The sequence below is a fragment of the Toxotes jaculatrix genome, chromosome 16 (genome assembly GCF_017976425.1).
Source record: "Toxotes jaculatrix isolate fToxJac2 chromosome 16, fToxJac2.pri, whole genome shotgun sequence".
Classification (NCBI taxonomy): domain Eukaryota; kingdom Metazoa; phylum Chordata; class Actinopteri; family Toxotidae; genus Toxotes; species Toxotes jaculatrix.
In genome coordinates, this window is record NC_054409.1 from 12,060,793 (window position 1) to 12,075,362 (window position 14,570).

At 40.5% G+C, this 14,570-nt stretch overlaps 2 protein-coding genes across 2 annotated transcripts in view; one reads left to right on the forward strand and one right to left on the reverse strand.

Moving 5' to 3' along the window:
* tnksa (tankyrase, TRF1-interacting ankyrin-related ADP-ribose polymerase a) overlaps positions 1-7,450 on the reverse strand; it is a 76,542-nt gene extending 69,092 nt beyond the window's left edge. Inside the window, exons 1-3 of the mRNA XM_041058713.1 lie at positions 6,906-7,450; positions 5,245-5,360; positions 3,909-4,017 (exon numbers count right to left, since the gene is read on the reverse strand). Coding sequence (XP_040914647.1) covers positions 3,909-4,017; positions 5,245-5,360; positions 6,906-7,416 — 736 coding nt within the window. The 5' untranslated portion in view covers positions 7,417-7,450. The remainder of the gene's footprint in view (positions 1-3,908; positions 4,018-5,244; positions 5,361-6,905) is intronic.
* A 4,489-nt stretch (positions 7,451-11,939) lies between these two features.
* Positions 11,940-13,879, forward strand: cldn23.1 (claudin 23.1). The gene has a single exon (XM_041058714.1). The coding sequence runs from the start codon at positions 12,033-12,035 to the stop codon at positions 12,858-12,860; it is 828 nt and encodes a 275-aa protein (XP_040914648.1). The 5' UTR covers positions 11,940-12,032; the 3' UTR covers positions 12,861-13,879.
* The last annotated feature ends 691 nt before the right edge of the window (positions 13,880-14,570 follow it).

The following is a 14,570-nucleotide window of genomic DNA, read 5'->3' on the forward strand; positions in this document are numbered from 1 at the left end:
AGGTGCAGTGTTAGCAGTCTTAACACTTTCCTGCAGCTGCTTCACAGCTGTGAGAAGGAAAAGAGTGTGGCTTTCACTTGGTCTAAATTTACGTTTTGATATTTTTGGTGGCATTTTCCACAGGTTAACATTTAGACAAAGTGCTTTAGGCACAGACTTGGCAGAAGTCAAACATCCACCTTGCATAATAAAGATACGTAACTCCTTTTCCTGTGCTCTCATTCATCTCATGAAACAAAATAAAACTGGCATAAGAAGCAACCTGACTCCATCTCATCAACCTTACTGATGTCCAGAGAAATTCTAGAACAAATGTCAGAAAAAGGTTGCAGTCTTAGTGGGTTGTGGTCATATTGATAACCAATAAAAATTACAGAGGACAACTGAGGACACAGTTTAACTGTGTACTGGACTGCAATTTATGGAGGCGGTGTTTTCCAAACTCAGTGCCCAGTCATGTGGCTGTCTTTGGATTTTCAAGATCTTCTTATCCCAAGTTGGTTGGTTTTTCTCCAGACCTTGAGCTTGAAGAGATGCAGGTCCAGTAATGAAAGATTCATTTTCTGCTCAAGTTGTCCGGAGAAGAGAGCAGAGTGTCCACCATGCTGAGCTGCTGTTACAGTCGAATCAGAGTTGATTTGACTCTCATTCAGCTGCCAAATCTCCAACCTGGCAGGATGACAGCCTACCAAAGCTCTGTCCAATAAACAAGCCACTGGAGGTCGTGTGACTTTTGTTTGTATGATTTGGTTTGCTTCTAACTGCATAGTTAGAGGCAAACCAAACAATGAAATGAAACAAAGTCAGTTTTTCTTCTCTGGTTCACCCCAAGCAAAACAAACTTAAGCTATGATGAAGCCTTTAATGCTGTGTGAGCGGTTTAACCTTACCCAAAATGTTCAGGCACTAGACTTGTCAGGCAAAGTCTGTTTAAAAGCTTTATGGACTGGGTATGCACACCACATACACCACAGCTCAGATTTCAGCACTCAAGGCAAATCATTATGTCAATTCCCTGGAAAAATCTAAATTAACCGTGCCTTTCATTCTTGTTCAAAATAGACAAATGAAACAAAATGAAAAAGAAACAGGAATGAAAACAGCATTACCATGTGGAGATCTTACTTATGAACAGTATCAGCAGCAATTAGCTGCAGATCATTTCTGTACCCTATGAAAATGAAACTTGTACACACACAACACTTGCCTGATGTACATAATCTATTAAGATGGACATTAAGCCTTCTTTATGTTTCGTCACTTTTCTGATGGTAATGCAGCAAAAATGTCCCCTTGTTGCCGCAGTCAAGGGCGCTCACATGCCGGACTTGAGGAGATGATAAGTGGAAATGCGTATTTGTGCGTATGTGTGACTTAAGGATGGGAGCAGCGAAGGTGTCAGCTTTTCAAATTACCACACAAATTGGTAATGTGACTTGAAAATATTCACCTTTTGAACCCATAGAAAGTAACACATTTATCATGTTCTTGCTTCACAAAATGTTATTAAACTGTATTTTCTGCAAGTGGAAGTGCTCTGACATGACAGCCGTCGGTCACGCTCGCTGCTGGGCCGATCAGAGCAGTGTATAACAGCAGTTTGAGCTGTCTGTGTCCTTCACCACTGACACTGATGTGGAGCACAGCTGAACTAAAGTGTGGTCTCAAAACAATTAGTGGAGTGTTTGGGAAAAAAAAATGCTGGCAGCAGACACATCCTCTGCATGACCTGCTCCTGCCACAGCCTGGTCATTGTAGCTCCAAGACAATGGGCTTCATGCAGGGACATTTTCAAATACTTATCCTAAATCTCACTTTTTTCCGGGAGGTTTGCACGCACGAGTGGTCAAAGTCAGGTTAACCAAACTCTCTTAACTTCACAAACTTGTCAGTACTCATTTCATCCTGATGAATGTCCCTAAATTAACAACCTTTATATATGGCTGCCTGTTCCACTCCATTTTTTGGGTAAGTGTCATTAAAGAAAATTAGCAAAGAGAAGAACTGAAAACAGAGGAGGCAATCAGCAGGTGAAAACATGACACATTTTGTATTAGTTTAATGTCAGTAGTGGCATTAGAGGACCTGAAACAATTAATACAGCTGCCAACAATGTGTCATCATATCAACACTGTACTGAAATTAAGAGGTCTGACGTGAAGTTAGATGTTTAAAAATGTCTTTCTGAGGACAGAAATGGACAAGAGAGTAATATGAAAATGTATAAGATGCCACATGCATATGCCAATAAAATCCTAAAAAAGAAGATGTTAAACTTCTCAGTAAATTTTCTAGTCAAACACGTTTTTTTTGGCCCCATGTGGAGAAAGGCAGACTGTCTGTGCACAACAGGTCTGAACCACTTGTGAATTTATGTGTACGAGAGAACCGATGAATGCCACAAATTCTCTTAAATCACTTGTGCAATTTAAGAACAAATCTTTTCGTACAAGTGCTTCTTGTACAAGTGCTTCTTGTATGAGGTCCACTAATGGGCTACAACAAGACAAACAACAGACTTAGGAACAAACCAACTGAGAGATTTAGTTTTGCACACAGCGGTCAGGCTGTTAAATCAAGCACCGTTAATGAATTTATGAACGTAGAAATGTTTTGGAGCTGGTCATAACACTGCCAGTCATCGTATACAGTGAACTAAATCCTTTCTTTGTGTTATGTGTCTTTATGTTGTGTATTCTTTGTATACTGCTGCGTCTAAATTCAAAGTTAAGTTTCTGACACGTCTAGATTTTCGGTCTTATTTCTGAAGTGCTCTTTTCAGCTGCTTTTGATGTTAAGTTGTATGGGCTCAGATTGAAAACCAGCAGCAGGCGTGAATGAATGGAGGCAATAAACACCAAAGAATGACAACAAAGAAATGTTCTTTTACCTCAGTTTCAGCATCATCCATAATTACTGATAAATCCATAACTGCTCTGAGCTTTGACAACAGCATGAAGTGTGTGCACAGTGACTGTCAGAGCTCCAAGATGCACCCACCCCCCCCGTCCCCACCCCACCTGCTGCAGAATTCCTGAAATTCTGCAGCAGGTATTGTAGAAATAAAAATGACTGACGCAACTTTTCCTCCTTGTTGCTCTCAGCACTCCAAGCAAGGCGACACCGACTGTCATTGCACTCTTTTGTTATTACTACTCCTATTGAGCAAAGCTTTTCCATTAAGATCATAAAGATTATCCTACAACTGAATGCTCAGATGGTTTTCATGCTGAGGTGCATCCTGTCTACTTCAGATTTTCCCCAGGGATCAGTAACACAGCCTCTCTCCATTTTTCAGCTCACCTTTAAAGATTAACTGCTGCCGCTGATGTTCTTTCTGAACTGAGCCTGTGGTGTTGTTTCACTTTTTTAAAATTAAAACTACGTTGGTGGGAGCTCATATAGTGTAGGACAAAGAAATCGATGCTCTTTTGTCCCCTGTGTGGGTTTAAGAATAAGCAGTAACACAGTAATTGCAATTTACAGGTTATTTGCTGCTTTACGTTTAATGGAAAATAATAGTGCACAGTCTGTGAGTGGTTTATAATTGTTTCTAAAATTACTGTGTGATTATACAGAACTCCAGGTTGCAACTTTGGAAAGGTGGCGGGCGTTTAAAACAACAGGTACACAAAACTCAAACCTGACTTCAAAACTAATATAGAATTTAATATCTAACAATTTGCCAAATCATTAGAGCCACAAAGGATAAAACATATTCAGCAATGTCAAGGAGGATCCAGTGACTTTCACTGCAGCCAAAGGATCCATGTTTTCTGTTTCTTCAGTCCAACTCAGTCTTACTGGTACAACAGATTAAGACTAACAAAAGATAAAGAAAGTTCACACATAAATACACACGTTTGCACATCTCACAATATTTGCAGCGTGTGTTTTTGTGTACTTACCTATACAGACGTCTATCTTGCCCTTGATGGCAGCTTCATGTAGTGGCGTGTAGTTCCAGTTGTCTCGAGCATTGGGGTCGGCCCCCTGACACAGCAACAAGGACACCACCTGACGACAACATACACAGCATTTGCATTTACACTTTATTTGACAAAAAAAACCCTCATCAAACCTTAGATGATTCTTTTCCAATAGGTGTTTCTCCCCTACGCAGGGGCCAAGCTGTGAAGCCTCTTGGTTTAGCTAAAAGCAGAAGTACTTCAGCTAACACTAATTTGAACTTTTTAGGTGCCAGTGCAAATGTTTTGGTGTGGAGTTGATACCAAAATGATTTTTTTTCCCATTATTTTAGACTGAGGATTACAAGCCTTCTTTTACAACAAAACCATTTTGTGGTTAGTAAGTATACGATAGGAATCATCCAAAGCATTCACTGAAAACTTTCAGTACTTTACGCTCTGAATGCACTTCAAGCCAGTACTCAAAGTGTATTGATATTCAATGCCCTTCCCCTTCACAACAATGAAGCACAGTGCCTGAACCGATACCACATCAATGTGCCTGACAATCTCACACTCCATCTTACCCTCACTCATCAGACAGATGCCCAGATACTCCTTTAGTTTCTGGGCATCTGTCAGACAGCAGCTCTTTCCTTACTTGAAGGGTTTAATCGTCCATTTTCCGGCAGAGACCCTGGATCTGACTTTGTGCTGCCACCCACAACACTTTTTGGTTTAAGTGTTCAAATTGCACTTAAACTAAAAAACAAACCAAAAAAAACCCATAAAAGCAAGGCAAACAACCACTTTCAGAGGTTAGTTGATGAGAGACTGGTTTCAGTTTGGAGGGTGTTTTTACTCTCACCACAATGCTAATCATCGCTGTGATTATACAGCTGCATTAGCACAGCACTTTTCTGACAATGTTGCAAAGTGCTCTCTAACAAAGCTCTAACGGCCTTTAAAACATCTGAAACTGGAGATTGATCACTGTGGTTAATGGTCAGGAGGACGAGAAAGCTTAAGCACATCTGTCACGGATAATCCAAAACATCATCAAGCACGGGGATGACCAGAACATCAGGCTAGCAATGAAAATGAATGTTCAGGTTTTCACAATGTGATCTCTGAGACTGACTGCACACATTATACTTTACAGACAACCAGAGCAGATTTGCCTGTTTAGACAGCATAATCTTTTGTTTTCTCTAGGGCTTGGTGGGAATGACGACAGCACAGTGGAAAACCGGTGACAAAATAATCCATCCTGAACATAACAAAATGACAGAATCGACAAACAATCGCAGAGAAAAGTCGCCGTGTCACGTCTCACCTCGGAGTGACCGAATGAGCAGGCGTTGTGGAGCGGGATCAGACCCCCGTCGTCCCGAGCGTGCACATTAGCCCCTGTCTGAAGTAAGTGGTCCACCACGTCTTTCCGTCCAAAACCTGAGGCGAGAGCAGAGAGAGTTGAGAGTTAATAAAAGCAGCAGATTCATTAAGAAGCCAGATACTAAAATAATATTTAAAATAAGCTAGTTATTATTACTGTCTATTAATATAGATTTTTATTCTGCTCATTTTATTTCTTGTTCTACTTCTGCTGTCCTTTTATCTTTGTAATTTAATTTCTATTTCATGCTAAGGATCAATACTTAATTCTAATTTGTCTTCTGGCCTTTTTCTATTAATATATTTTGCTTATTTGTTTTGTAAAGCACTTGTAGCAGCTGTTTGGGAAAGTGCTTTACATGTGAAGCTTGTTATGTCTTCACAACAAACGTGCCGTGGGACTCGCGAGAATCTGTTCTTGTTTCAAGCTGCTGAGGATTAGGAAGGCCTGAGATGTAAAACAGCTGTGCATGTTTTTCTTTTTTTTAAAATATATTTTCTGTCTGCAGTGATGAAAGAATTAAAAACAGTCAAGCCTAAAACGGAAGATAATAACCATGGCCATTTTCTTTCTCATATTGGAGTCTTCTCTGTTGCAGAATATCTGTGATATGTTGTTTATATAAGACAGTGTGAGGAAATGTTAGTGATATTCCTGAGTATATTGGGGTGCATCTTTGATGTGGTGCATCTTTCTGGCCTTGTATCCATCGCTTCACCCATTAAAGTACCCCCCCAGCCTTCAACTGTCAAATGTCAAATGACTCTGCTTAAATATTTTTCCATTTAATGTTGCACAAATAATCAGAAAATTTCCAAACTTTCAACAAATGAAATGCAAATCATCCTTCCATCTACTAGAGTTTTAATTATTCTCAAAAGGGAACAAAATTACAGGGTGACAACAGCACCAGTCACTCAAACTGAACTGCATGCTCCACAAAGATGAGGTTTAAATTACTTTCATTAATTAATTTGTCTCCAACAGCCTCGCACATAATGCAGTGTGTTTGCACATTGTGTAGTGTCATTGTGAACTTTCTTGTCTGGGATTTCTGGCAGCATTGGAAGGCAGCAGTCCAAAATGTGCTTTGTCTACACTCTTGGAAATGAGAAAAGTAGAAGAAGCACTATCTGCAGGTCCTCTTAGGTTCTAAACAAATGACGGTACAGTATCCCCAAAACTGTCCAAACCCAGTCTTTTCATTATCTTGATTTCATCATATTCGTACCCTGTTTTAATATTGTTTTAAACTTTAAATTAGGAATGACATAGGGGAAATTTTGACAGCTGAATAAATAGATATTATCTTTAAATCTACTAAATCATGGTGTCACAAAAGGGGATAAATTCAGAACAGTAAAAATTAAGGGGACAAAAAAAAGTGTTTTCTTTCTTGGTGCATGTCAGTTCTTTTCTGATGATTTTATCTGCAGGTGTCATCCTGAAAACTCGTTGTGGTAAAACGGCTCTGCTTGGGACCAGTGTTTATTAGCTTCTCTCTGGTCACTCCCACCCCCTGAATCCAGCTCCCCAGCTGGACAAACACTCCGAAAATGAGACTCTGGTTTGTTTTAAAATGTGATTTTCGTTATGATTACCTGCAGCGAAATGCAGGGGTGTCGATTTGCGTCCTGCCATGTCTTTGGCGTTCACATTCACCGCATCCACGAGTTTTTTCACCCTCGAAACATCCCCGTTTCGACAGGCTTCGAACAGCTCCCTGAAAGCCCCGTTTGCACTTCCACCTCCACCGCTGCTGCTGCTGCTGCTGGTGCTACTGCCCGGGTTACCGCTACCCGAGTCGGGCGTAGAGCCAGGGCTAGTCCCGCTACCCTCGGTGGTGGTCGGGGAGCTAGCGCTGCTGCTAGTGCTGCTGCTGCTGCTGCTGCTGACCAGGGCCAAAGCTGGGGAGGTGGTGGTGGGAGAGGCCGGGGTTGCCTCGCCGTCAGCCGCGTTCTCCATCGCTGATCCTTGTGGAAGCGGGGTGGCATCGTCGGTGGGTGCCGGAGGAGAACCAGGAGGGGTGACGGGGATAGAGGACCCGCGGGGCGGGGAGGACAGCAGGGAACTCGGCTGTTGCTGCGTGGAGGAGCGACGAGGCGTCGCCATTTTCACAACACAACAGTCCCCACTAGCAACAAAAACACTGCTGACAATTTCCTGCCAGGGAAAGCCAAACTTCCGCTCGGGTTTACAGGGATTACATTTGCTGGACTGAATCTCTGGTACAGGTTTCATAAAGCTTATACTGGGATGTCAGGACACCTTAATTTAATAGATTCATTATAAAATATGTAATGTTTACAGAAATATATATTTAGTCTATTTGAAGCTTTTTGTGTCTGTGAAATGTTTACATTACAAAATTTGCTTCGTTTTATTTCAGTTTATTTACTTTTATTTTCTTACAATTTATTTTTGAGATTGAATGAAAATTATTTGGGGGATACACAATATTTCTTTATTGTAGACATCTTTAATACTATTTTAGATAGGATATATACTGCCATAAATGGCATTTCCTTTGGCTGATGGTGCTTCTAGTGTGCTGTTGTAATATAACTAAAACAAATAAGACACAAAAAATAGATATGAATTCTTAAGACTTTTTTTTCAGCCTTCATGTGACCCACAGTTCAATAGCCTCACAATTCTCATCTAAGTACCCCAACAATGTCTAATCTGGATGAAACACTGAGAAAGAGAATATTAATGTAAATATGTGAGGAATCATTTTAGACCAGTATGATGTATGATGATTTGATGAGCTCATTGATGTCAGCTGGCCTGGCCTGAAAACTATATTGACATCTAGTGGAGACTGTTTGTACTAAAGATTTTGCACATAACTAGTGCACTTTAAAAAATACTTAAGCTTATGCAATTCAAGAAATATCACATTACAGTAATCAATGGCTAATTGAGCTGAATTTTACTGGTTGGTAAAACATATATATTATTTCAATTAATAAACCAGGTAAATGTTTAAAGAAAGGTGTGTTTGATTGAATGACAGATGACTCAGTGTATTACACCCTGCCATGTTAGTTACCACACTGGTTTTGTCTGACTTTGCTGTTCTTCCCCCACTCCACTAAAGTTGTATCTTATTGCCTGAATTAGGATTTTCTGGCTTCAGTAGGAATCCAAGCTGTAAATTTCCATTCAGAAACCTAAGATCACAGACTGTGTGCCCACATATACGTGACAGAAAGTCTGGACAGAAAAACAGTTTTTTGCGGAACAGACGAACACATTCAAATTCACTGGCAAATGACTGAATTTGTAATTCAATTGAGCTACAAGTTTTTGGACTGAAGAGGGAAACCTGAGCACCCAGATGAAAACCTACACAAACATGATGAAAACTCCATACAAATGGCTGCCAAGGACCTTTTCAATGATGACTGAGAGACTGAGCCACACTTCAAAAACAAATACTTTATACAGAGTTTTGGCTGTCTTTCATGTAAAACATTTTACTAACAGAATGTTATAGTAGTTGCAGTAATTGGCCACCAGATAGTTAGCCAATTAGTTACAGCCTTGCAAGATGGCATCTCTATCATTATGTGCATGAAATTATTTCTGGATTTAATATATTTTCTCAAATGAGAAATTAATCAATAGATAAAGACTGATAAGAGTCATGTGTATTGCCAATTTATCCTTGTGTGTGTCAAAGGCAAGTTCAACATCTGCAGTCATTAAAGTTTCAAAATTTTACATTCATTTTATTCATGAATTTGATTAAACTCTAACAAAGTATAAAAGACCAAGTGTCTCTGAATGAAATAGGTGCAGTAAATAGACATACTATTTAGTGTAACCTTTGTGATTCACAGTTGGACACAATCTATGCTCACACACTGGTTGATAATGACAATCCAGGAATAAAGAAAAAGAACGGCTTGCGGAATCTATTGCTGTGTGTCAGTGGTATTTAAGTATCTGTATCCATGAGTCATACCCACCAGTTATGGCACCTTGTAAATGCATTATGCAATGAGTTGAGGTGTGATCCTAAATACAAATGTAATGACAAACGAAACTGCGAGCGCACATCACATAAAATACATAATGTAGCATCACTGTGACACTCAGAAATAAAACCTGGAACAAAGGTAGAGTATAAACCGCATTAACAGACTCAGAAAACTGCAACAAGCTACAAAAGAGTATAAGAGTCAATATCTCATTAAGATACTCCCATTAAGTTACACCCTCCTAAAATGTCCAAACTGATTTTACAAATCTGTTTAGAATAATGTCAAAACAATACATTCAAAAGCAAATACAATGACCTAGAGTATAAAATATAATCCATATATAAACCACTGATTGGAAAAAAAAAAGTTTAAAGATGAAATAAAGTTAAACTGCAGGCTGGAGGGTTTGTTTTGAAAGTCAGAATCTCTGCTTGAAGGCCTAATTCACTGGTCAGAGGAAGTCATCATAAATCCCATAATCTTCCACTGGCACCTTGTGCTCATTTGATTCTTTGGGACTCAAACAGTGTCATTCAATTAACCCTAAAATACATCTAGGCCATAGCAGTACTGGAAGCAGTGGTGGTGGGTGTAATAGTAGCAGTGCTGTGGTTGGGGTGGTGATAATATCAGGACCAAATAACAATTAGATGTAAAAATATACAATTTTCATAACTGATCCTCTGCTATTTATGCATCCACATCTGCCACAAGCTGATCAGCTGATCACACGTGACAGCTGCTATGACAGTGATTCAGCATGTACAAGTGATTAAAGGAGACCATGGTGTCAGGGGATGATAATGCAAAGTTCTGTCTGGTTGGTTGGTTGACATGCCTTTCATACTTATGCCAGTTGTTCTCTCCATGTCAAAGCTCAAACCTGGCCAAACAATTCTCAGAACAGGAACAAATGATCCCAATAACTTCAGGAACTTAAGGTTCAATCATTCTAATTTGTACAGTCAAGGACAATGAATTCATGTCCTTAACTTCTACAAGGAAAAAATACACAAAAATTTTAAGTTGTTGACAACAGCTGTCGGTGAGTTAGCTGAGTACTGAGGCCACTGGTATTGTACACAAATGGCATGAAAATCAACTTGTCATCCATTCCCACGGAAATAGAAGTTTTTTCTTTGCTAGTTTGTCAAATAAAAGTCATAGGACTGCCTGTTTCGGTGACTCTGCATAGAAGTTAATCACAAAACTTGTCACACTGGAGTTAAAATCTAATGGGATGTTGAAGGGCGATGACCACCAGAAGCTGAGAAGTGGTCACACACAATAAGTCTCTGGGCCTATCATGAGCTGTTTTCATTTCCTTAGAAACTTGACCTCTTTGCTGTGGGGTTGATAAAGTAGATGGCAGCGTGAGAGGCTCAATCTGACCCTGCTTTCGGGGTCGGTGTGCTCAACAATGTCATGAGAGGTGTTTCACATCTGGGGTTTTGAACCTCATTAATGAGAAACATGAACTTTACCCTCTGAAGAGACTTTATTAGCATTTGTTAATGGTCCACTTTCATGGGATTAGCCGGCTGGCTTGAGGAAACCTCAGAGAGAGAGCAGGGGTAGTCAACCAAAAAAAAAAAAAAAAGACAGAGAGATAAATAGAAACAGACAGGTATGCATGCAGAGATGCACAGAATGAGGGAGGAAGAGAACACAGAGAGAGAAACAAAGCCAAAGAGGCAGAAAGGTATTTGAACTGTTGTCAGAAGATTCCTGCAGAACTACATTCTTATCAAAAATGGTTCCCACACATCCACTATGGTATTTTCAAATCTCTGAGCTACTGAACCTGGTTCTAATTGCATTCTCTTTATCAGAAAAATAAGAGTAGTCTCCACTTGTAGTAGCTACCAATGCACGTTTTCCTGAACTGAGACCACAATAAGCACAATCACCCACAGGCCTCAATGCGTAAGTGTGTGCCTCTTCAGACAAGCCTCATTCTGGTTTTATTCTTTAATTTGCAGCCCTGTTGTAAAAGATTAACCCCCACAACCTTCACCATCTTTTAAAATAGGTGCTATTTTATTTCTGTACCACAAAACTTCCATTAGTTTATATGTTGTGTTCTGACCTGTGGATAAAAGTCTGTGGGAAAAAAAAAACCCTGCAGTAATACATGCATTTTGTTTGTTTTGTTTTTGTTTATGTGCAGACACACCTTTTCATTCCACTGGAGTCATTTGACTTTTGTATGACTTTTTATTTAACTTATCTAAGCTGTATTATAAGACTAGAATCATTTATCACAGCAATAAAAAGGTTCATGTAACAAAGGACAATTTGAGGGAGTTAACAAATAGGTGTAAATTAGGAACTTTAATTTTATTATTTAGAAACTTGATAATCAAAGCTCATGATACCGGCGCGCAGCGATAAAAAGCACCTTTCACCGACAAAAGTTGATATTTTTGTCTTGCGCTTTATCACGTATCGCATATTTGCATGATAAAAGCCTCGTCGAAACTCTCCTCTCTGCTCTTGCAAGTGAGGATGAAAAAGCTCTCACACAGGCTGCTCACGGCGCGCCACACCTGTCCTATTTGGTGACTGAGGCGGACAGGTGAGGCTGAAGCCCCGCCCACTGCCAGGTTTCAGTCGGACTTGTTTTTTAAGGCCAGCTGTTGGGACTGTCAAAAGTCTGTCACTCCTGTCTGAATTACTACACTCAGTTTGAGAGTAAGAACACGCACATCAACAACAAGAAAAGCAGCAGCAATCATGCCGACGCGATCAACGGATGAGTGGATCCGGTTATCCTTGCGCACACCGGGCATCCTGATCTTCGGGATGGTCATGGCTCCCTGCGGCTGGGTCCTGGACTTGACCGCAACTGTCGCCCCAAACTGGAGGACCCTCCACAACATCCCCAACACTCCGCCCGACGAGTTCATCCAGCAAGGCATCTGGGACATCTGTAGGGCCAACTCGATCTCCCCGAGAGCGGAGTGCAACCTGGAGGACACCACATACTTCGGCAACAAGATCATCGAGGTGGCACAGGGTTTGATGGTAGCCTCCCTCATCGTGACTCTAATCGGGATTGCCGTGGCCATCCCGGGTGTCCGCTGCTGGAAAGACAGACCTAACTGGGTAGTGGCCGGCCTCGGCGGACTGCTGATCTTCCTCTCAGGCGTCATGACCATCATTCCCATCGCCTGGTACACCCACATCCTCCCCAACGTCACAACGGTGACCCCGCTCATAGATGTGCGCGTCGGCTACTGCATCATCCTGGGCTACATCGGCGGGATATTTGAAGTCCTGGGTGGCTTCGTCATGTTCATCGGGATCTGCCGTTGCTGCGGCGGAAAGAACCGAGGGGAGAGGCGGGTCGAAGAGGTCATGGGCACACGGTTTAACCACCAGAAGCCGCCGCCGAGACCCGCTACTGTGCCGAGCCTGAACCGGGCCAGGAGCAGCGCCAGCAGCAGCGTCCCGTACTCCAAGGACTCCATGGATGATGATGTGTCCTTTCCCCGGGCCAAGAGCCCCGCTCGGACAGTCAACACCTCCTACGGCGAAAGACCCTATGATGCCGACCTATGAGAAGCACATCTCCCACAATTGGAATCACAGATAAAACAGCCACAGGAAAAGGACAACAACTTGAAGATGGACATATTAGCAAGAAAAACTGAGCGGAAAATATTCCAGGAAAAAAAAACAAAACAATGGTAATTACACAGTGACTTTATAACGTCACAAATCAAGACCACTGTAGTAAAACAATATTATAGATGATTAAAGCAAAACTGCAATCATGTATAATAGTATTTTTTAACTTGAACAAATTATAAATTGTTGACTGATTATTGTGAGACCATAAAGGAATATGTCAGTGATTTAAAGAAATCAAGTACCTTAAATATTATGAAATAGCTCTAATCTCACGATTAAGTGAAGCAGAATGGTTTTAAACACCTTTTACAGTGTTTCATGAGTGGGATAGTAATACTTGAAGGCATACATCTATAAAAGAGTAACTGCCTGTGCTTAATGCTTGATTGACAGGGCCATGGCTGCAAATGTGGCTACAGATGAGACTCATTATGGGCTTAGGTTTATTATGATTGATTGAAACATCATTGTAATACATTACAGATGTGTGCCTCAAGCTGTACAGTCATTGTCATAATGGTAGAGATGAGATGAATATTACAGTGGAAAGAGATTGTTATGAAGGAAGTCTGGAAAGTGAAGGATTCTGTATTAAACAAGAGGAAAAACCTACACTGTTTAGCAAACCATAGGAAAAAAAAATATCTTTACTTCACGTAAAGCCGAGGTTTGCCTGGGGTGTCTTTTATATTCTACAAATGATGCTGAGCTCCATTTGTAAATAGTCCTCATCTTTAAGGAAGTTTGTACATTTTTCTGCATTCACTGGCTAATGCAAAAACCTTTTGATTTTCTAATTTTACTGTAAATACTGTTTTCTTATGCACTTTACTTTTAATGGCCAACCTTATAGGACAACTTGTTGAGAAGCATTCTGATGTGACCTGATATTGTCCTCACTGCTCTGTGATACAAGTGCTGTTTATTAAATGTGCACTGTTTCTGAAGAACAGATGACTGAGTCTCTTTTCTTATTAATTTATTAAAGATTTTCCAGCTTATGAAAGATTCCAATATTTTACTGCAGAAGTGCATGTAAATGCAACAACAATTTAAAAAAAAAAAAAAAAGCAGGAGTGACACAAGAAAAAAAATCTATTCAAATAATGCGCTTTGATGTAAGTTTGTCCGGTGGTGCGGCAGAGAAAGTCATTTAGGGCACATTATAAGTGTCTTTAATGATTCTGACTGATGCAAGCACATCACATTGATAGGGCTCATGAAAGGTTAAAATGCTGCCTCTAGCACAGGAATCTAAAAAGTTCGTATTTTAGAGAAGTATTTTATCATTTGTAACGATAAAAGGTGATGGTTTCCTGCTCTGTCACACCTGGAGAGATTTAGGGGAGAAGTCATTATGGAAACTATTCAAACATCCATACAGTCAGACTACACTGTACAGAGGTGTTTTTCTTTCTTATCCACTCAGTGTGCTCAGTCTTAACCTCCTAAGCATACAGACAATGTTGCCTGACCGGTTTGAGTGGTTCATTTCTTGTCGAACAACATTATCTCTTCTGTTTAAACTGGCTTAACATCTCAAACAAGGCGACACTGTAGTGAACAATTGTCCCTGTGTAGCTCCTGGTAAGTCTTTTATGGTTAAAGTGGCTTACAAGGAATCATAATGCAGTTCTC